At 45.0% G+C, this 23853-nt stretch overlaps 1 protein-coding gene across 1 annotated transcript in view; it reads left to right on the forward strand.

Moving 5' to 3' along the window:
- The window catches only part of LOC121304179 (tenascin-X-like), a 42364-nt gene that overhangs the window by 6205 nt on the left and 12306 nt on the right, over positions 1-23853 (forward strand). The window contains exons 2-9 of the mRNA XM_041235147.1: positions 5480-6067; positions 7177-7839; positions 8628-8776; positions 12793-12946; positions 13191-13460; positions 15456-17342; positions 20556-20681; positions 22711-22833. Coding sequence (XP_041091081.1) covers positions 5587-6067; positions 7177-7839; positions 8628-8776; positions 12793-12946; positions 13191-13460; positions 15456-17342; positions 20556-20681; positions 22711-22833 — 3853 coding nt within the window. The 5' untranslated portion in view covers positions 5480-5586. The remainder of the gene's footprint in view (positions 1-5479; positions 6068-7176; positions 7840-8627; positions 8777-12792; positions 12947-13190; positions 13461-15455; positions 17343-20555; positions 20682-22710; positions 22834-23853) is intronic.

Genomic DNA, 23853 nt, shown 5'->3' on the forward strand with positions numbered 1-23853 from the left:
AGGTGTTTGTGTGAAGGATTTTTAGATGAGATTGAAGAAGGTGCAGAGGTGTTTGTGTGAAGGATTTTTAGATGAGATTGAAGAAGGTGCAGAGGTGTTTGTGTGAAGGATTTTTAGATGAGATTGAAGAAGGTGCAGAGGTGTTTGTGTGAAGGATTTTTAGATGAGATTGAAGAAGGTGCAGAGGTGTTTGTGTGAAGGATTTTTATATGAGGTTGAAGAAGGTGCAGAGGTGTTTGTGTGAAGGATTTTTAGATGAGATTGAAGAAGGTGCAGAGGTGTTTGTGTGAAGGATTTTTAGATGAGATTGAAGAAGGTGCAGAGGTGTTTGTGTGAAGGATTTTTATATGAGGTAGGAAGGTGCAGAGGTGTTTGTGTGAAGGATTTTTATATGAGGTAGAAGAAGGTGCAGAGGTGTTTGTGTGAAGGATTTTTAGATGAGATTGAAGAAGGTGCAGAGGTGTTTGTGTGAAGGATTTTTAGATGAGATTGAAGAAGGTGCAGAGGTGTTTGTGTGAAGGATTTTTAGATGAGATTGAAGAAGGTGCAGAGGTGTTTGCGTGAAGGGTATTTCTATAGTATACTATGAAGTACTTTAGTACTACTACAGTACTTTTTGGTAAGGGAGCAAAGGAGCATCTGCCAGAGAAAGTAAACAAACACAAACAATATCTGGTACAAAATGTAATTAGATAAAGACAAGCCTACTTTAAATAGGAGTGCAGGAATTTGAAACATGACATCATCACACATAATTAACACATTCAATACCCCATTCTGACGGACACTAACGTGCAATATAATTTAAACATTATGCATATTATTTTCCACTTGGCGTGGATGATGAATGCATTTCTGTTGGTTATGAATGAAAACATAGTTTTAAGCTTCCTTGTTTATACAACTGCCATCCTGCCCGCTATAACACTGCATACCATGTGACAACTTCAGCTTCCGCTGTGACACAGCCGCTATGAGACAGCAGCTGCAGGCTGCAGTAATACCCTATTTCTGTCAGTTCCAGATAATCTGTCAGCTGTGATTTGCAAATTGAAGTTTTGAGTGACGGTCCACCAATACTACTGCGATGCGGTTTCTTTTTCTGATCGCAGTAGATTAGACGCCACCTCAATATTTTCTTTTTTACGTCTGGTCATTAAAGTGGACTCAGAAAACAAAACCAAAAATAATGGACTCAGGGTTGAAGAGAATTTCCTTTTTATCCAAATACAAAGCAGGTCACCACGGTTACATAGGGGTGTGGTTAGATATGGCCGGGGCATCTCTGGTGCTAAACTTTCAGAACGGTTCAGCGCCAATTTTTCCAAAATAACTTGCACCTCTGCATTTTCTTTATTAATTGTAGTGTCAAGGTGTCGTTGTTTCATTGCGTACTTGGAGACGTCTGCAGATGATTGAGCAACTGTCACGTCACCCTCACCACGCTCTACACCAGGGCTAAGTAATGTTTGTTTGGGGAGAGAGAGGTGAGATTCAGTGCAGTTCAGTCTGAACAGTGATAAGAGAGACACCGTGATAGTCGAAGCTTGGTGTGCTTTTTTACTGTTCTGCCCTGTTCTCAGACCTGAGTTCTGCATTCAAAACTGTGGAGCGTGCAATTTTAATTAATCCTCTTAAAGAATGGTTCGCTCTCTCTGGGGCTGGTCTGAACGGGTTTAATCATATCTGATCATCAGAAGGTGCTTTCTTGCTACCACAGGTGGCTGTGTGGTCCAGTGGTTGAAGAAATAGGCTTGTAACTAGGAGGTCCCCAGTTCAAATCCCAGCTCAGCCACTGACTCACTGTGTGACCCTGAGCAAGTCATTGAACCTTCTTGTCCTGCATCTTTCAGGTGAGATGTTCTTGTAAGTGATTCTGCAGCTGATGCTTCATTCACACACTGTAGTCTTGTATCTTGGGAAGTGCTTTGTGATGGTGGTCCACTATGAAAAGTTGGTTGTCTCCAAATGTTTTGCAATTAAACCGAGATAAGATTATTAATAGGTTCTCAGAAACAGATTGAGTTGACCAAAACAGATTTCAAATTTGAAATCCAAGGTGAGAAACTTGGGGGTTAGATTTGATTCCGAGTTACGCTTTGACTCTCAAATTACGAAAGTGTCTTTTTATCATCTGAGAAACATCTCATCTAGACTGGATTACTGCAATGCTTTGTGTTCTGGTTTTCCAAGTCATGCTCTGTCACATCTACAGCTTGTGCAGAATGCAGCTGCAAGGGTCCTAACTAAAACAAAGAAACAGACACATATTACTGCTGTGTTAGCATCACTGCACTGGCTTCTAGTTCGTTATAGTATTGAGATCTTAACTGTATATCAGCCTCTATATCACATTGAGTCAGCTGACAGTGACTTGCTTTGTGTTCTCTCCTTTAGTATATATGTTTATTTGCTCTGTATTTTAAATGCATTTTCTTTGTAAAGCGCTTTGAGCTGCTTTTAGCATGAAAGGCACTATATAATAAAGTTTATTATTAGTAATAAAAGCTGCTGAACGACAGTATTGGAGTCTGTGTCTGTGTTCCTGTCTCTTGCCAAGCCCTGAGCAGGATGCTATTTTATCAGGACCTGTGTGATGGTCCCAGTTTAGGGAGTATACTGGTCTCTCCAGCAGATGCAGCATGCGTCATATCACTGGCCAGTCTTAGCAGAGTCAGTGTGTTGTTGTGTGTTGTTTTGTATCCTAGACACAGAAATGACATTGTTTGGCAGAAGGCCAGCGCTCAGCCAAAGCAAGGAACATTTTTGTAATGTTTTTTTTTTTCTTTGTGCGTTTTCCAACTCAAACAATAGCTGTCTGTCACTATCTGGCAAATTAGTTCCTTAATGAAGCATCAGGCTGGCAATAATCAACCATAATTGATGCATTGAGGATACTGCAGTATTGTAAAAGCTGCAGATTGACTTCATAAAATACAACTGAGAGCTTATGTGTGCATGAGGCTGTGTTGCAGGGATGGGTTTTGGGCTCGTGGATAATTGGAGCACCTTTTGGGGGAAAAGTGAGCTTTACGAGGAAGATGACTTACACCCTAAAGAGAGGGGAGCAGCTATTCTGGCACGGAGCTCAGACAGAACCCTTAGGAAGACCAGGAAGGATTTAAACTGGGCAGGGGGGGTGAGAACCAAAATCAGGTTCTATTTCGAGCTAATGGTGCAAGTCACATGGACTCAAAAATGAAATGCGTGTGTCTAAATGCCACGAGCATCAGAAATAAATGTTTAGAACGAGAGGCACACGTCAAGTGAAAAGCATGCCGTTGGAATCACAGAAACTTGAAGATGGAGGAGAATTCCACAGGCAGGTTGTGACGAGGAGAATTCCACAGGCAGGGTGAGATACAGGGTGGAGCGGCAATTACAAAGCAAAGAGAATGTTTGAGTATATTACAAAGAGCATGGAATACAAATCTAGAGAGGTATGTAAGACAGTGTTCTAGTTAGAAGCCACCTAGGAAACTGTGTGCAGTTTTGGTCACCTCACTACAAAAGTCATTGCGCTGGAGAAGGTACAGAGAATCTGGCTGAGCCCAGGACTGCATGACATGAGCGATGAGGTCAGGTTAAATGAATTTATTCTCTTCAGCCTAAAAAAAGGGAAAGAGTCTTTAAAATCATAAACGGTCAGAATGAAGTTAACCCAGGACACAGACACATGACACATCAAGTTTAACACAGAGAGACGAACGAGAGGGTAGAAGTTGAAGCTGAGGAAGTAAGTTTAGAACAGAAGATAGAAACCACTTTTTACACGGATTTATAAATGTGTGGAATAGCCTGCCATGTGGAGAAGTAGCAGCATCTAAAACACTGCGAATATTAAAAAAAAGCCCAGAATCTGTGCAGTGTGGGAGAATGGTCTGCCAACAAGGGATGGGCTGAATAGCCTTTTCCTATGCTCTTCCTTAGTTTCTGATTCAGTGTTTGTATTTATGGAGGAATTTCTGCTTCCGGTTGTCCGATTATTATTATTATTATTATTATTATTATTATTATTATTATTTATTATATTATTTATTATTATTATTATTATTATTTTTATTTAGCATATGCTTTTATCCAAGCCCACTTACAGAGACTCTCTTCATCTCTTCTTCCCTCACTCTCTCCCTCCCTTCCTCCCTCACTCTCTCCTTCCCTTCCTCTCTTCCTCCCTCACACTCTCCTTCCCTTCCTGTCTTTCCCTCCCTCACTCTCTCATTTTGTTTTGGTTCCCATATCATTAAATGACAAACTCATCTGTAAAAATGAAAGTGTTTCAAAATAAAAAAGCAGGCCGCTCTCTCCTCTCTCCCACGCACACGGCTGAGGCATGCTGAGAAGGGGCCAGGAGCATGCTGGTCCCTGAACGGTCGCAAAAGATCTCGTCTGATCTTGAAGGAAAGAATGACCTCATCATCCAGAGTGAAAAAAAAACCCAACAGAAATCTGAAAGCTGGGAATACCTGGGATTGCCTCAGTGCTACTGGCACTAGAGGGAACTGAGTGAAGCAGACAAGCGTTTCAGCTAGTGCCTTCATCAGTGTTACTGCGAAGAGACTGAGTCAAGCAGACAAGCATTTCAGCTAGTGCCTTCATCAGTGTTACACACTAGAAGAGACAGTCAAGCAGACAAGCGTTTCAGCACAGTGCCTTCATCAGTGTTAGACACACAAGAGACACAGTCAAGCAGACAAAGAATGTGTAAAAAGGAAGGGGAACATGTGAGAGATGGAAAAAGGACAAGGACTCTGACCTTTTTCAGAGAGGAGGATGAGAAAGATCAGGAAAACCTCGAACTGTTTCTACTCTTGTTCGTAGCTCTTCCTCTGTGGACAGATAACAAGTGAGAAGGAGACACCTGAAAACACTCAGACTTCAAGGAGTTCCTATCCAGGATAGGTCCGTAACTCTCAAGTACCAGGAGCGGAACTGAGAGAAACAATCACTGCAACACAGAGACACATAGAGACACATAGAGACACACAGAGACACACAGAGACACACAGAGACACATAGAGACACACACACACAGAGACACACAGAGACACATAGAGACACACAGATATACAAAGACACATAGACAGACACACATAGAGACAAAGACACAGAGACAAAGAGACTGACACACTGAGACAGACGCACAGAGATACAGACAGATAGAGACACAGAGACACAGACACACAGAGACCCTGAGACAGATGCACTGACACAGACACAGAGAAACTGAGACAGACACAGAGACACACATAGAGAGAGACAAAGAGAAACAGGGACACATCGACACAGAGACAGATAGAGACACAGGGACACAGAGACATACAGAGACATGCACTTACACAGAGATGCACAGAGATACAGAGACTGGACTGGAATTTCAGCAAATAACAGACAGTGATTGATTGATTTCTCTTACGTGATTTGAGACAGCAATCCAGTTAATTTAATCTCTCTTTCTTTCTTTTCCCCTCCTTTCCAGAGAAGCAGCATTTCAAACACTAAAGAGCGTCAACCCCTCAACCCTCTACAGCCCCCTTCACACACTGACTGATGCACACAAACCTGTCGTTGCCCCTTTAAGACAGCATGCAGCCCCTTTTAAAGATGGGCTTGCCCCATCTCTGCCTACTGGTCTTCCTATTCGCTCACTCCGCAGCCAACCAGAGCCCTTCCAAAGAGGCCAATCCAAATCCTGCCCTGACGAAACAAGATGCCCCTCCCACCTCTTCAGACAAGAAGCAGCAAGCCACTCCCCCTTCCCCATCCAGCTCCAGTGGCAGGGTGGCCCGGGAGAGCCCCGCCCCCCTGACCCTGACCCTACAGCTGATTGGAGAGTGCGGAGGGAAGGTGGAGGAGGAGGGAGGAGCCTCTGTGACTCACTCCCTGGATCTAGCCTCACCCCTGGTCCTCACTCACAGGATCAGGCTGGCCCCCTCATGCCACTGCAACACCACCGTGCTGACCAAGCGAATCACAGCCCTGGAGAGCCAGATCTCGGAGCTGAGGGAGCGCTGTGGGGGAAGGGGTGCAGGGAGCTGCTGTGCGCAACAAGACCTGGCTGCTACAGGTGAGAGATCAAAACAGGATTGCATTGATTAATGTGAGTTACAGTGTGAGGCTGTGGCTGCAAGCCTAAGCTCCACCTCTGCTCCAGTGTCGAGTCAGGATATATAGGAACGATTCCTTCACATCGGGTAGATTTACACACAGCAGAAAAAGTTATTTCAGGAGCGCCGGTTCTGGGAGCCACCGTCTTTTTAGCTGGCGAGCTCCCCAGCCCCTCGGGTCTCAGAGTTCGACAGGTCAACGTTGAGCCAGTGCTCGAGTCAACAGCCGTCATCGTTGAGATCAGGGCCATTGCTATTCAACGTTGAGTTTAGGCATCCTCCCATTTCCTAAGGGGTTTTAAGGAAGGCGTCTGGCAGCCTTAATGTTTGAGTTAATCCTTTGAGGTCCTTTGTCGGACCAGCGCCGACATTACAATTTTTCCTTTCCGGTCCGATGTCGGACCCTGTCAAAACGACGTCAGGTCTCTAATCGTTTTTTCTCTGGAAAAATCCAGGAAAACCTTTTAATGGCCGAGTGAGAGCGATAGGAGCCGAGAGAAGCTGAAAAAAAAAGGGGCGGATCAGAGCAATACACAGAGCCCCATGCGCCACAGAGATAACACGGACACAAACAAAGGAGACAGCTGCTTTTGATTCCAGCGCTCAAAGAATATCACTGACATTTGCAGAGCTTTTTGAGATGTTACAGTAATAAAATAATGACTTGGATCACATTATTGAGGAGTTTGGTGATAAAACGAGTGATCAGGAGAGGATTTATCAGCATGCACGTCTATAAAGAGGTATGTGAAAAACACAGTGAAGAAGGGGTGAGGCTTGGCTGGAGATGCAGTACTGAGTGTCCTGTTGATATTCAGTGTCTTTTAAACCTGTTTTACTTTGAATAAAAATACTTTTAAACAGCGCAGGTAAAATAAACAGCGAGTGTAAATTAAATTGGACCTGACGCGGGTTAATGTTGGATTTAAAAATCCCTGTAGGTTGATATGTGACATATACCAGTTGAAGCTAATTACACTTTTAAAATGGTAATAATTATAATAATAATAATAATAATAATAATAATAACTCTCCCTCTCTCCTTCTCCCCCTCCCCACTCTCTCTCAGGCTCTCGCGGTGTCCAGTCTGTCTGTTCCGGTCATGGTACCTTTGAGTCGGGATCGTGTCGCTGTGAGTGTGAGCCCGGCTGGACTGGACCCCTCTGTGCTGACCGGCACTGTCCCGAAGACTGCAGTGACCAGGGGCGCTGCGTGGAGGGGAGGTGCATCTGCTTCCCAGGGTACACCGGGATAGATTGCGGGCAGGTCGGCTGTCCCAGGAATTGCACAGGCAGGGGGCGCTGTGTGGAAGGCAGGTGCGTCTGCAATCCCGGCTTCAGTGGAGAGGACTGCAGCACCAAAACTTGTCCGGGAAACTGTCAGAACAGAGGGAGGTGCGTGAACAGGACCTGCGTGTGCGAGGAGGGCTTTACGGGTGAAGATTGCTCCGTGCTGGCCTGCCCTGGGAACTGCAGCAGCAGGGGGCGCTGTGTGAGGGGTCGCTGCGTGTGCCGGCGTGGCTTCAGTGGCCCGGACTGCGGGGAGACAGCCTGTCCTGTGAACTGCAATGACAGGGGGCGCTGCGTGAAGGGGGCGTGCCTCTGTGACCCCGGGTTCACGGGTAAAGCGTGTGACACGCGTGTGTGCCCCCGAGACTGCAGCCAGAGAGGAAGGTGCGAGAATGGGGCCTGCGTTTGCCAACAGGGCTTCACCGGAAAAGACTGCTCCCAGGGTGAGTCCTGGTTTAGGGATGGAAATAACACTCCATTGCAGAGCAGTGTTACCCAGTCCAACGGTTTCGCATTACCTACAAATTTTAGGATTGAGACATAATTTATATATATATATATATATATATATATATATATATATATATATATATATATATATATATTTTTTTTTTTTTTTTAATTTAACATAACATAATCAAAGAAACTACAAAATGATACTGCAAAAGTTTTGCATCACCCTATGTAATTAACAATAAGAACATAAGAAATTCTAGAATGAGAAAAGGCCATTCAGCCCACCTATGCTCGCTCGCTTTGAAGCAAGGGTGCTCCGTTAGCACTCAGGAGAGTTAAAACAAAAAACCCCTAACCAAGTTATAGGGGAATTGAACCCTCTGGGAATCCATGGCTGAACGGACTGCCTTTCCTGAAGGCACTAGCTGAATCACTTGTCTGCTCGACTTTCCTCTCCTGTCTCCTCAGAGCTCCCCTCACTCCTCTCCTCTCCTGTCTCCTCAGAGCTCCCCTCACTCCTCTCCTCTCCTGTCTCCTCAGAGCTCCCCACAGTGTCCTCTCCAGTCTCCTCAAAGCTCCCCACAACTCTCCTGTCTCCTCAGAGCTTCCCTCACCTCTCCTGTCTCCTCAGAGCTCCCCTCACTCCTCTCCTCTCCTGTCTCCTCAGAGCTCCCCTCACTCCTCTCCTCTCCTGTCTCCTCAGAGCTCCCCTCACTCCTCTCCTCTCCTGTCTCCTCAGAGCTCCCCTCACTCCTCTCCTCTCCTGTCTCCTCAGAGCTCCCCACAGTCTCCTCTCCTGTCTCCTCAAAGCTCCCCTCTGTCTCCGAGCTCCGCACTCTCAATGTCTCGGACGCCTCGGTTTTGGTTCGGTGGAATCGACCCAATGTCCAGATCGACGGATACGAGATAAGCTTCCAGACCACGGTACAGTCCATCTGTCTGCAATTCTGTTCGTCAGTCTGTTTCTGTTTGTGTCTGCAGTTATTTTTCTCTGTCTGCCAATGTGTCTGTCTGTCTGCAGGTCTATCTTTGTGTATGTCCATCTGTCTGTGTCTGTCTGTGTGTCGTCTGTCTGTGTCTGCAATTCTGTCTCTCGGTTTGTGCTTCCTTCTGTCTGTCCGTCTATCTGTCTGGTGTGTGTCGGTCTGTGTCGGTAATTCATCCTGTGTGTCTATGTGTCTGCCTGTCTGGTTCTCCCGATCACAGCCTTTCCTTCCTAATGTGTTCTTGAGCTCTTCAGCATGTGGGTCTGCAGCAGCCTTCTCCTCCCTGAAACGGATCAAACACAGTAACACAGTGCAACCACAATAACACAGTGCAACCACAGGAACACAGTGCAAACACAGGAACACAGTGCAAACACAGGAACACAGTGCAACCACAGGAACACAGTGCAAACACAGGAACACAGTGCAAACACAGGAACACAGTGCAAACACAGGAACACAGTGCAACCACAGGAACACAGTGCAAACACAGGAACACAGTGCAAACACAGTACTGCAGTGCAAACACAGGAACACAGTGCAACCACAGGAACACAGTGCAAACACAGGAACACAGTGCAAACACAGGAACACAGTGCAAACACAGGAACACAGTGCAAACACAGGAACACAGTGCAAACACAGGAACACAGTGCAAACACAGGAACACAGTGCAAACACAGTACCACAGTGCAAACACAGGAACACAGTGCAAACACAGTAACACAGTGCAAACACAGGAACACAGTGCAACCACAGTGCAACACAGCAAACACAGGAACACAGTGCAACCACAGGAACACAGTGCAAACACAGGAACACAGTGCAACCACAGGAACACAGTAACACAGTGCAAACACAGGAACACAGTGCAAACACAGGAACACAGTGCAAACACAGGAACACAGTGCAACAGGAACACAGTAACACAGTGCAAACACAGGAACACAGTGCAACCACAGGAACACAGTGCAAACACAGGAACACAGTGCAACCACAGGAACACAGTAACACAGTGCAAACACAGGAACACAGTGCAAACACAGGAACACAGTAACACAGTGCAAACACAGGAACACAGTGCAAACACAGGAACACAGTGCAACCACAGGAACACAGTAACACAGTGCAAACACAGGAACACAGTGCAAACACAGGAAACACAGTAACACAGTGCAAACACAGGAACACAGTGCAAACACAGGAACACAGTAACACAGTGCAAACACAGTACTGCAGTGCAAACACAGGAACACAGTAACACAGTGCAAACACAGTACTGCAGTGCAAACACAGGAACACAGTAACACAGTGCAAACACAGGAACACGGTAACACAGTGCAAACACAGTACTGCAGTGCAAACACAGGAACACAGTAACACAGTGCAAACACAGTACTGCAGTGCAAACACAGGAACACAGTAACACAGTGCAACCACAGGAACACAGTGCAAACACAGGAACACAGTGCAAACACAGGAACACAGTAACACAGTGCAAACACAGTAACACAGTGCAAACACAGGAACACAGTAACACAGTGCAAACACAGTAACACAGTGCAAACACAGTAACACAGTGCAAACACAGTAACACAGTGCAAACACAGGAACACAGTGCAAACACAGTAACACAGTGCAAACACAGTACTGCAGTGCAAACACAGTAACACAGTGCAAACACAGTAACACAGTGCAAACACAGTACTGCAGTGCAAACACAGTAACACAGTGCAAACACAGTAACACAGTGCAAACACAGTCTCTACACAGTGCAAACACAGTAGCGCAGTGCAAACGGTGTTATTAATATAGAGCCCGTCTCTACCGATAGCGGCGTGACGGTGTTATTAATATAGAGCCCGTCTCTACCATAGCGGCACAGTGGAAACACAGTTATTGCAAACACAGAACACAGTGCAAACACAGTAACACAGTGCAAACACAGTACTAGTGCAATATAGAGCAGTCTCACACCCATACACAGCGTGGCAGTGTTATTAATATAGAGCCCGTCTCTACCCATAGCGGCGTGGCGGTGTTATTAATATAGAGCCCGTCTCTACCGATAGCGGCGTGACGGTGTTATTAATATAGAGCCCGTCTCTACCGATAGCGGCGTGACGGTGTTATTAATATAGAGCCCGTCTCTACCGATAGCGGCGTGACGGTGTTATTAATATAGAGCCCGTCTCTACCCATAGCGGCGTGACGGTGTTATTAATATAGAGCCCGTCTCTACCCATAGCGGCGTGACGGTGTTATTAATATAGAGCCCGTCTCTACCGATAGCGGCGTGACGGTGTTATTAATATAGAGCCCGTCTCTACCCATAGCGGCGTGACGGTGTTATTAATATAGAGCCCGTCTCTACCCATAGCGGCGTGACGGTGTTATTAATATAGAGCCCGTCTCTACCCATAGCGGCGTGGCGGTGTTATTAATATAGAGCCCGTCTCTACCGATAGCGGCGTGACGGTGTTATTAATATAGAGCCCGTCTCTACCCATAGCGGCGTGACGGTGTTATTAATATAGAGCCCGTCTCTACCGATAGCGGCGTGACGGTGTTATTAATATAGAGCCCGTCTCTACCCATAGCGGCGTGACGGTGTTATTAATATAGAGCCCGTCTCTACCGATAGCGGCGTGACGGTGTTATTAATATAGAGCCCGTCTCTACCGATAGCGGCGTGACGGTGTTATTAATATAGAGCCCGTCTCTACCGATAGCGGCGTGACGGTGTTATTAATATAGAGCCCGTCTCTACCCATAGCGGCGTGGCGGTGTTATTAATATAGAGCCCGTCTCTACCCATAGCGGCGTGACGGTGTTATTAATATAGAGCCCGTCTCTACCCATAGCGGCGTGACGGTGTTATTAATATAGAGCCCGTCTCTACCCATAGCGGCGTGACGGTGTTATTAATATAGAGCCCGTCTCTACCCATAGCGGCGTGACGGTGTTATTAATATAGAGCCCGTCTCTACCCATAGCGGCGTGACGGTGTTATTAATATAGAGCCCGTCTCTACCGATAGCGGCGTGACGGTGTTATTAATATAGAGCCCGTCATGATCAAACTCACTCAAACTCATGTAGATTTTTTAAATAAGTATTCTTGCCTTTCTTTTATACTTTTTTAATATGAAATCATTGAAATTCTTTTTATTTCCCTTTCCTTTGAAATGCGTCATCACTGCAGTGCATTATGGGATTGTAGTCCTGGTCAAGATGTAACCCCTGATTAAACTTGACAAAGAAATACATCTCCCAGCTTCCACAGCGGCAGCTCTTGAGTTAGGTTAAACAAAAGGTATCATTTACGTGGCAAATCAGTTCTAGCTTCGCAATACATTTACACTGTCAGTTCACAGCCTCTGCTTAATTAACACCAGGAAACAAATACTTCTTGAAGGCAATTCATTGGAGATCTCGGGCACTGGCACATCCCTCAGCCCTGGCCAGTGTCAGAACACTGCTCTGCCCCGGTTACTATGGTTGCCTCATCCCTGGCTGGCCTCTGCTCTGGGCCATTTGCTTTCAATTACTCTGCTCTGGTTGCTTGTACAGCCCAGCTGTGTTCTGTGTACGACATGTCACAGGCATCCTGCCGACTCAACCGAGTAGGTTTGCGCTCCATCTGGGGAGAGAAGAAGACAGCTCTCCCACGATCCAGAGAGGATGGGGCAGAAACAAGCACCTCACACCCCACCCTAGTGGTCATTCCACAAACTGCATAGCCGTTTGTGCTCTCTGCGGTCTTCCTCGAAGAAGCCCCCATGGGGTGCATGCAGTAATGCTAAAAGAAACTTTTACATTTAAATGACTGTCTCAATGTCTTCAGTGAAACTGCTTGACTCAGTTTCTTCTGGTTTCAATCACGCTGGTGGAGGCACTAACTGTAATGTTTCTCTGCTGGAGATTCTAGTTTCTCCCTTTTGTCCCCTCACAGAAGGAGGATGATGAGAAGCTGACCTCACGGCTGGTGGGTGGGGTCTCCAGCTATACCCAGACAGGATTGGCCCCCGGGCAGGAGTACCGAGTGATCTTGAGAGCCGAGCGCAACCAGGAGCTGGGACCAGAGGCCTCTACTGACTTCACAACACGTGAGGGAGCACTTCTTCTCAGTCTTCACCTAACCCTCCTTAAATAACCTCACACTTAAATTTAGATCATTTTGAAAAAAAAATACCATTAAAAAAAATCAAATACACTTTTACCACAATATGTGTGTCTATTACAGAGAATACATGTTGGAGCTACGATATTACAGGAATATTACATCAGATTTTACTGTATTGATTATCTGAGCTCCGTGCATTTATCCCACGTTTCTTTCTCCTCCCTCAGTGATCGGAGGCCCCAAGAACCTACGTGTTGTCAAGGCGACGGGGGGCGAGGTGGTGGTCCAATGGGATCGCTCAGTCTCCAGTGTGGATCGATACCGCCTCTCCTTCACCCCGAGCGAGGGGGAGGGGCGTGGAGGAGACATGGACCTGCCCCCGCAGAGAGACTCCGCCCACCTCACCGGCCTGGAGGCGGGGCGGCAGTACAACATCACACTGGTGGCTGAGAAGGGGCGGAGCCGCAGCCTGCCTGCCAGGACACAGGCCACGCCCGGTAGGTGGAGCCACCATGGAAAGCATACAGTGCCTTAGAAATGACACTGGAGGACTAGAGTGGTAGCAGTCAGGTGGAATAGCCATATAAATGATTCAGTAGGAGTAGATTGACAAGGGGAAATTAAAAATCCATAGAAATGATACAGATGGACTAGAGCGAAGAGATAAAATGAAACAGACATTTTAGAGGCAGACCAATGGAACAGCCAAATCAATCATACAGATGCCAAAATGAAGTAAATAATGATCTGAAGGACCAATCACAAGCTAAAATGAAATAGCCTTATAATTGATGTAAAAAGAGTGGGGAGTTTAAATGAAATGGCTATAGATATGATATTGAAGTATCTAGAGGGTAAAGCCGTAAAAATGATAGTGGTGAATCAGTGAAATAATGGCATTAAAGCAAACAATTCTCTATACAAAATACAGAAGGACTAGAATGGTCAATTCCAGTCCAATGCCCATAGACAGCACATAGATGGGGGGATTTGACAATAGAACCGGTGGCGATGGGCTAGAATAGCAAATTCCAACGAAATATCCCAATCAGGGTCCAACCACAGAACACACAGGGAGAGACTGCAGTAGCCCTAATGAACAGTGCGAACTTCCTCATTAACAACAGCTCCCCTTGTTTTTTCCAGAGTGGAGGAGATGGGAGTGGGCTGGCTTTCCAGTGTTGATATGATTTCTCTTAAAGGGCTGGTGTGCACACCCTCTTGTCTTTATTGCTGTTTCTCTGTCAGAAGTCAATTTGAGTTCTTTGGTGAAACTCGGCTGTTTGTAGACAGACACCCCCCCCCCTACACACACACACACACACACACACACACACACACACACACACACACAGCTCTCTACTGTATCAGTGATTTCAGCTTTACAGTGAAAATAGAAAAGTCGATAACAAGAAGGTACTGCAGATATAGAAATGATAGATAGATAGATAGACAGACAGACAGATAGATAGATAGATAGATAGATAGATAGATAGATAGATAGATAGATAGATAGATAGATAGATAGATCATTTGAATTAACAGACAGCGGGATAGACAAATCCGATTAACAGACAAACAGGTATATTAATACAGACAGACAGAGACAATGACACAGGCAGACACACAGGCTGATAGACAGACAGACAGAGACAGAGACAAAGACACAGGCAGACACACAGACACACAGGCAGACAGACAGTTCTTCTCCATTGTCGTTTACTTCTGCAGGATGAATGTTAAAAATAATTGTAAATCCTTCTAATTTTCACTGTTCTCTGTACAGGTTTCACCCAGCGCACAGGACCCAGAGGAATAGACTCACAGCTCACAGCTCTAACTTCACAGGATTTTCCCTCAGCTTTTAGGAAGATAACATCCTCTCATGCTGTCTAAGCAGCTGCAGATTTTAGTTTGCTTTATTGCTGCCCTTTTTACCTTTTTACAATGTTTGCAATCATTCTGAGAGGTCCTTATTGCAATCACTCAAATAATGCATTTTTAGATCTTTTTTGCTAAGTCTGTGTTGCTTTGACTTAGTCCAGGAGCTGTTCCTCAGTTCTAGTTGTCATCTGTAACGTAGGCTGGCTAAACCAAAGTGTCCTTGTATTATTAAGCACCGGCGCCATCTAGTGCACAGATAATGTATTGCCCGCAAATCTAAAGGCAACCTTATGTCTATAAATAAACTTTGGTTGATCTAGCCACGTGTTGCATAATTCTATGGCAGCAACTAGAACTGAAGCGGAGCTCCTGAACTCAGTCAAAGAACCTGAATAGAGGCTTATAATTTATAAAAAAAAAAACATTTTTGACTTTCTGCAAACACCATAAAAAGGCAAATTGACAGTAAAAAATAGCGCCCCCCTACAGGAGAGAATATGCCTTTACAGCCAGTGTGTAAAAAGTTAGACAGACTATATTTTGAAGATAACTTTTTGTATGGTTGTTAGTAGTGTCTGTGTGTTATCAACGTTGATTGCTCACTACAGCAGGGTCGATAGCTGATGAACGGTTGACCAGTCTGGCCATGGAAACGGTTACCAAGGAAACCCAAGGGCCCCCCAAAAGAAAGCTGATGATCCTCAAAGCCAACAGAACCTCAACTACGCCCCCCAGTGGAAAGAAGGTCCTCCAAAAAAGACCCCCAACAAAAGCAGTCAAGCAGTGGGTCCTACCCAGGTTAAAAGTTCAGGGGTCAGGGAAGGTCATTGCTTCCTCTCCCAGGGGAAAGTTGAATGGCACTCGCAGCAAATATTTTTGGAAATTCCCGACAGATAAAAGTTCTACTTTGGAGAATGCTGAGACTAAATCTGGAAAAATACCTGGAAAAATCTCACAAGTGAATCTAAATGGTTCTTTACCAGCTGTAACCAAAATCAAGGAGGAGCCATCCACACAGAAGAGAAAAGAAACAGCCTCTGATAGGGACGCCCCAGGACCCACACTGCCTTCATTGAAAGAAACTTCAAAAACCAAGAAGGTCCCATCTGAAGATCTTGCAACCAAACCAAACAAAGTCCTTCACAATGTCTCCTCCCCCAACGTCTCTCCAGAACTGGGTGGACTGCCTGAGGGAGCACCTACTAGTTTGCCCTCCATCAAACCTGAACATTTTGGAACGATCCCCCCTGTATCCCCGGGCAAGGTACAACTGCCCACATCGCACCCTAGACCACAACGTACTGGAATCCTACCCACTGCAAACTCAACTGCAATGGAGTTGAGCGCTTCTGTCAATGGATCTAAGAACAGACCTTCACCTGCTACTCACCAGAGAGCTACCGACACGAAGACGATCAAAGTGAAGTTTAATGAAGACGAGTTGGGGGTCAGACCAGGGGGTCCGGCGGTGACAGGGAAGTTAACGCCAGCTTTCCCGGGCAGGAACGGGACCGGATTGAAAATCGACAGGAGCGCCATGCCAAAAAAGATTCTTGGAGTTCCCAAACCTGTTCTAAAGAAGCCATCTCCAGGTGCATCTAGAACCAAGCCAGACAAAGTCCTGCCATCTCTAAAGAATGCGACAACTGCCAAAGGTATGCCTACAGCTTCAACCCAAATTGTTAAAAAGAAGTCTCCAGATTCAACCCGACCCAAACCTGAGAAAGTCTCAACGCTTCTAGATCAATCTCAATCCACCACAATTGTTCCTACAACTGTGAAGGTGAAGACCAAGGAAGGGTTTGTTTCTCTAAACGCCACCAAAACAGACAAACCTCAGTCTACTAAAATTGTTCATCCAACTTTAAATCCCATTAAGCAGCAATCTCCAGAAGCAACTGCAGTCCAGCCAACCTCCAAATCTAGACCCACCATCCATGGGATCTTCATACATGTGGGACAATCGATAGGAGACAACCGGACCAAGGAGAAGGTGGCCCAGGATGTCACCAGATTCATCCACAGAGCACCAAAGATGAACCTATCCTCTGCCTTACCCAAAGATGCCAGCATTGCCCCTGTCATAAGAGGGCATCAAACACACCAGGCAACCAGGGTAGTGGATTTGAAGTCACGCAAACCCAAATTCGGGGCCCCTGCTCCCCAAGACGGACGGAAAAACATCACAGGGCCAAAAGTGGAGGCTTTACGGGGGCTCCCAGGGGATGACAGGGGGCCAACAGACGTCAGGGTCAGGAACACTACCTCTCGGAGCGTGCTGGTGTCCTGGGAAGCACAGAAGGGAGCGTTCACTCATTTTGTGGTGACGCACAAGGAATTCGGGGCCCAGAGTCTTCCTGTTAAGAGGGTCTTGTCTGGGGAGGCACGCTCCGCCCTCATTGGGGGTCTCAAGCCCTCCACGCGGTACACCCTTTCTGTGTTTGGGACGTCCCATGGACAGAGGTCCAGGATCGAGAGGCTCACAGCCCTCACAGGTATTTGGGAGCAGGACCTCCTTTCTGTTTTAACGGCAGGAAGTGTTTGGATGGAGTTGCAGGTGTGGTGTGTTGAGTCTCTCTTGGAGCTTATTAGTTGTTTTGCTTTTTTGTGGTTGTGCTTTCCACGGTTAGTCCACGGTTGGCCATCTTGCTATCTTTCTATCATTTCCCTCTCTCTCCCCCATCACCCTTCTTTCCCCTCCCTCTCTCCTCCCCCCTCTCCTCCTCCTACTCTCTTTGTCTCTCTCTTCAACCTCACTGTCCTCATCATTGTCGTCCAACAGGATACGTCTGGACAAGGATGTGTGGTTAGTTCATGGCTGGTCATCGGTCAAACTCTTGCGGTCTGTTTAGTGTCTTCTCTGCTGTGCGGTGGTCCAGAGTTCATGAATATTCATATTATTGTTGTGACAGTCATGACAATGGCAGTAGAGATTCGAAACCTTTCAGAATACCGTGAAACCAATGCTTCAAGCTGCCTCTCAGTTAAGACCACTGTTTTCACTCCTGATTTGTTCATTTTGACAGCAATGTAAACTTCAATATTAAGGCCTCCATCCACAGACCTGAATGTATCTGTTGAAGTACATCAGGAATTAGACCAGCATCTTGTTATATAACCATAACATGCTTCAAACTTCCAAACTCAAAACCTGCTCCAAACCTTTTCAGGATGGCAAAAACCTGGCAGAAGAGACCGAAATGGAAATTTCGTTTCTGTCAAAAAATGGGTTTGGTTTGATTTTTTGTTTTTTATATACATAGAAAAAAAATGAAATGTAATTGTATGCTGCTTAGTCTCGCATGAGTATTCATCTCAGTTTTAACTGCTCATGAATATTAATCAGATGACATTAATATTCATGCTCATGCTGGGCTAAACTCGATCCTGCTTCTTCTCTGCCACCCTCAGGGACAGATCATTGTCATCCATCATGGAGTATTTAGTCCATGGTGTCCTGGAAAAGAGGGTAAGATGATGCTTGGCCACCTCAGCTAACAGTCTTTTTTTCTTCTAGCTCTGGAAGAACAGGGTTAAAATAATAATAAAAAAAACTATGCCACTGTTTTTTTTTTTTTCCACAGGGTTAACAAACTCACAGAGTTAACAAATGGTTGGCCAACGTTTCAGTTTTATCTATCAGTTTGTCTAACGGCAAAATCATGCTTGTGCATCACTGAACCCTTCTCCCTTTTTCCAGGGTAAGATTATGTGTGGCCATTATCCCCTTCTGATCATTATTAATATTAATATTTCTTCTTTCTCCTCATTAACTTCAGGGTAGTATCTTGGTTGGCCCTTAACATCAGCGTCTTTCTTTCCTAGCGCCAGGGTGTGGTTGTGATTGGCCACCTTTGAGCCAGAGTCTCATTCTCCGTTTGTTTCCAAGATGCTGTTGGACAAATGAACTCCTGTCTCCGTGTGTGTGTTCATGGTTGTCCTGCTTAAACATTATTATTTTACCTTTTAAAGGAACTTTACACCTTCAGAATTCACAGAATATTTTATTTTTTATTTGTTTATTAGGTGGCTACTTATGTAACGTAGGCTAGAGCAGTAAAGCGCCCTCTAGTGGTCTGCCAGCTCCTGAACTCACAGCCAGAGCAACACAGACTGATCAGAGCAGCTCCTGAACTCAGCCAGAGCAACACAGTCTGATCAGAGCAGCTCCTGAACTCACAGCCAGAGCAACACAGACTGATCAGAGCAGCTCCTGAACTCAGCGAGAGCAACACAGTCTGATCAGAGCAGCTCCTGAACCCACAGCCAGAGCAACACAGACTGATCAGAGCAGCTCCTGAACTCAGCGAGAGCAACACAGTCTGATCAGAGCAGCTCCTGAACTCAGCGAGAGCAACACAGTCTGATCAGAGCAGCTCCTGAACCCACAGCCAGAGCAACACAGACTGATCAGAGCAGCTCCTGAACTCACAATTAGAGCAACACAGCCTGATCAGAGTAGCTCCTAATCATAATACAAATAAAAAAATGAAATATTCTGCAGACTCAAAGAGGGGTACGAAGCATTCCTTTAAACCTGCCTTCTGAATGCCATTAACACGTTCTTTCATTTTAATGAAGCGCTGTACTCCAGCGCTGTGTTCAGAGTGCAGGGGTGATGATCACACAGGGTTCTGAGTGGATAGGGTTCTATATGAAGCACTGTACTCCAGCGCTGTGTTCAGAGTGCAGGGGTGATGATCACACAGGGTTCTGAGTGGATAGGGTTCTATATGAAGCGCTGTACTCCAGCGCTGTGTTCAGAGTGCAGGGGTGATGATCACACAGGATTCTGAGTGGATCGAGTTCTATTTGAAGTGCTGTACTCCAGCGCTGTGTTCAGAGTGCAGGGGTGATGATCACACAGGATTCTGAGTGGATAGGGTTCTATATGAAGTGCTGTACTCCAGCGCTGTGTTCAGAGTGCAGGGGTGATGATCACACAGGGTTCTGAGTGGATAGGGTTCTATATGAAGCGCTGTACTCCAGCGCTGTGTTCAGAGTGCAGGGGTGATGATCACACAGGATTCTGAGTGGATCGAGTTCTATTTGAAGTGCTGTACTCCAGCGCTGTGTTCAGAGTGCAGGGGTGATGATCACACAGGATTCTGAGTGGATAGGGTTCTATATGAAGTGCTGTACTCCAGCGCTGTGTTCAGAGTGCAGGGGTGATGATCACACAGGGTTCTGAGTGGATAGGGTTCTATATGAAGCGCTGTACTCCAGCGCTGTGTTCAGAGTGCAGGGGTGATGATCACACAGGATTCTGAGTGGATAGGGTTCTATATTATTTGTGAGGCTCCTCTTGTTTATTATGTGACAGGAGTTAAGATCCTCATTTGTTTAATTTAGAAAGTCAGTTATTAGGAGCAAGTAGAGAATTCATGTGTGTGTGCATGTCAGTGTGTGTGTGTGTGCATGTGTCTGTGTGTGTATGTCTGTGTGTGTGTGTTTCTCAGTGTATGAGTTTGTGTGAGTCTGTCCCTCATTCTGTGTGTGTGGCTTAGTGTGTGTGTGTCAGTATGTGTGTGTGTCTCAGTGTGTATGTCTCAGTGTGTGTATGTGTTTCAGTGTGTGTGTGTCAGTGTGTCAGTGTGAGTGTTTGTGTGTGTCATATATATATATATATATATATATATATATATATATATATATATATATATATATATATATATCACCTCTTTAAACTGACCCACCCACATTTCTAGCCCCGCCCAATGTAGAGAATGCATTGCCCACGATTGCACAGATCGACCAGTCACAGGAAGAGGAGGAGCAGCAGAAGGGAGAGGGGGAGGGGCCAAGGCCAGGCTTGGATAACAGACGTGTTCCAGGTAACCACGGCAAGGGCATGACATCACACTCTCAGAATCATTGACTGCATTGCATCCTCTGTTTATTCAACACTATTTGAGATATAAATTGATCTGAGGTTTTGCAATGTGATGCCACGGGAAGGGGAGAGAAAGGAAGAGCAGAAGGGAGGAGAGAGAAGGAGACAATGGAATGAGAGGGAAGGGGAAAGTTGGGAGATACAGATGAAAATAGAGAGGGAGGTTTGGGACATTAGGAGAGGAAGGGGAGGAGAGGGGAGAACAGCAGAGAAGGGGAGGGGGTGAGAGGTAGTGAGAGAGGAGAAGGAGAGGGGGGCGTTCACATTTTTGTTTATTGTTCCTGGTTTCCGGGGAAATAATGTTCTCATCAGCGTTTATTCTCTTCTCATCAGCGTTTATTTCATCTGAATCTGTTACATTTACCCATTGACAGGCATGTGTTCGAGGAGGATCAGCAAAGCCAGACCATTCATTCTCTCTCTCTCTCCCTCTGCCTATCATGTCAAGTCATAAAGGCATTGCTGAAATAAATGCCTTCCCCCTCTCCTCCTTCTCCCCCTCTCCCTCTCTTTCTTCCCTTCTCCTTCCCCCTCTCCCTCTCTTTTTGAAACATTGAGCAGCTCATTTCATTTTCAGAGTTTACAAAAACATTCTTGACTCATTTTTTTCCTTCATTTTAAACCATGCTTGTTGAAGCGCAGATGTATTTAAAGTGTTTATTTAAAGTGCAGAAAATCTTAGTTTGTTTTTAAACACCCTTTTTTTAATACTTTGCATTGTTTTCATATTTCATCTCTTCCCTGTTTAATACCCTAGCTTGTGTGTTTGTATGCTTCTCTATTGTTGTTTCTGCTCAGAGCATTATCTGCCATGTTGCCAAAAACGGCTTCTGAAAAGACTCCTCAAGGCTGATTGTGATGAAGTGAGGTGGGGAAGTAGAAGTGTTGCACAGGCTTCTCTTTAGGGCTTTGGTGCACAGAGCAACACTAATATACTTCCCCACCTCACTTCCACCAATCAGCCTTCAGGAGTCTTTTCAGACGCTATTTTGCAGGAATAGTTAGTAAGCATGCCAGATAAAGCTCTGAGGAGAAACAATAGACAGCACAGGACCTAATATACAGTACAGAACTCAATAGACAATACAGGACCAAATGACAATGCAGGACCTAATGACAATACAGAACCCATTGACAATACAGAACTCAATAGACAATACAGAACCCATTGACAATACAGAACTCAATAGACAATACAGGACCCAATGATAATGCAGGACCTAATGACAATACAGAACTCAATAGACAATACAGAACTCAATAGACAATACAGAACCCATTGACAATACAGAACTCAATAGACAATACAGGACCCAATGATAATGCAGGACCCAATGACAATACAGAACTCAATAGACAATACAGAACTCAATAGACAATACAGAACCCATTGACAATACAGAACTCAATAGACAATACAGGACCCAATGATAATGCAGGACCCAATGACAATACAGAACTCAATAGACAGTACAGAACTCAATAGACAATACAGAACCTCTTATTCATTGCAGATCTCAAACATGCAGGTTTGAAAGTAGCCTGTTCAAAAGCAAACATGTATTTTCATTAAAAGTACCATATGTGGTCCTGCTAATGATTATGGAGAGAACTATGCTTGCACAAGCCATGCTCTTAGTTAGTGTTGCATTTCCCGGGTCATCTGGAGGTTGAAACGGCCCCCCCACGCTTCTTTCCTGCCATATCCCGGCAGGCAGCTGCTCCCCCTGTTGAGGGAGACTGAGGGCTAGATTTTCAAAGCTATTCCCCCAAATCATCATTTCAATTTTGATCTAAAAGATATATACCAGAACCAGTTCTAAAACGAAAAAAGGAAGAATTTAAGATTAGAAGTTTCTAAATTAAAAGTGGTTTATATCCGGTTTGGCACATTTATTTGGTGCTCCTTTGTGAAAAGGGACTGTAGGTTTTCTGAAGGGTGATTCTAACTCTCTGTGTCTGTGCCGCAGGCCCTGATGTCCTGCAAGAGATCTCCTTCAGCAACATCACTGACACCTCTGTCGAGGTCACCTGGAGGCTCCCTTCAGCCCCAGTGGACAGCTTCAGGATCACCTACACTCACTCACGAGAAGGTGAGCGCTGTGATCTACACAACACTGCTAACCAGGCTTTGCAATACATTCTCTTACCTCTTAGTAGCTTTATTAACATTATCACTGCGCCCCCTTTAAAGATATCGTTAAAATTAGAGCCGTCAAGCGATTTAAAAAATGAATCGCAATTCAAAAATCTTAGTTAATCTTGGCTTTAATTGCATATTTAATTAATATAATTACTGCATCCATCTCATTCAAGTTGTGTTTTTTTTACTGATGCTATTATTATTATTATTATTATTATTATTATTATTATTAGTATTATTATTATTACCTACAAGGCCATACGTGGTCTTGGAATTTCTTATCTTCAAGATCTGCTGACCCTATATGTCCCTGGCCGCTCCCTGAGATCGGGGGGACAGAAAATGCTAATCTTCTGCCAGTCCCTAAAATGTTTGAAAATGGATTTATTTATTTGTAGCTGGATTATACATTAGACACAGGCATTTTTTTATATTTCTTTTGTAAAGTGCCCTGGAACGTTTGCATGAAGAGCGCTATATAAGTGAAATTTATTATTATTATTATTATTATTATTATTATTATATATTATTATTATTATTATTATTATTATTATTATCCAAATTAGGTCTCGTAAACTTTTTTTGGACAACAGGAAAAGACCTAGAGGAAGAAAATATCAAAATTCTAAATAAATGTGTATTAATTGTCTTTTCCCTCCTACCCAATCCAACCGGTCCACAGGGGAGTCGATGTGTGCACCAGCGCCCCCTGTGGTCTGGCCGTGGCGGAGGACGTCGAACGGACATCGACGGGTCCCGACGCAACTGGAGTCAAATGCGACATCGAAGCCTCCTGTCGCACACAAGTAGAAGAGTGGGGAGGGCTCAGTCGCGTCCCCACCATTATTAACCTGTTACTGAAAAACTCACTCTATTATTATTATTATTTAATAATAATAATCAAATAATAATAATAATAATAATAATAATAATAATAGATAACTACATTTAAAAAAATTAAAAAGACAGA

The sequence above is a fragment of the Polyodon spathula genome, chromosome 37, assembly GCF_017654505.1.
Source record: "Polyodon spathula isolate WHYD16114869_AA chromosome 37, ASM1765450v1, whole genome shotgun sequence".
NCBI classification, from domain to species: domain Eukaryota; kingdom Metazoa; phylum Chordata; class Actinopteri; order Acipenseriformes; family Polyodontidae; genus Polyodon; species Polyodon spathula.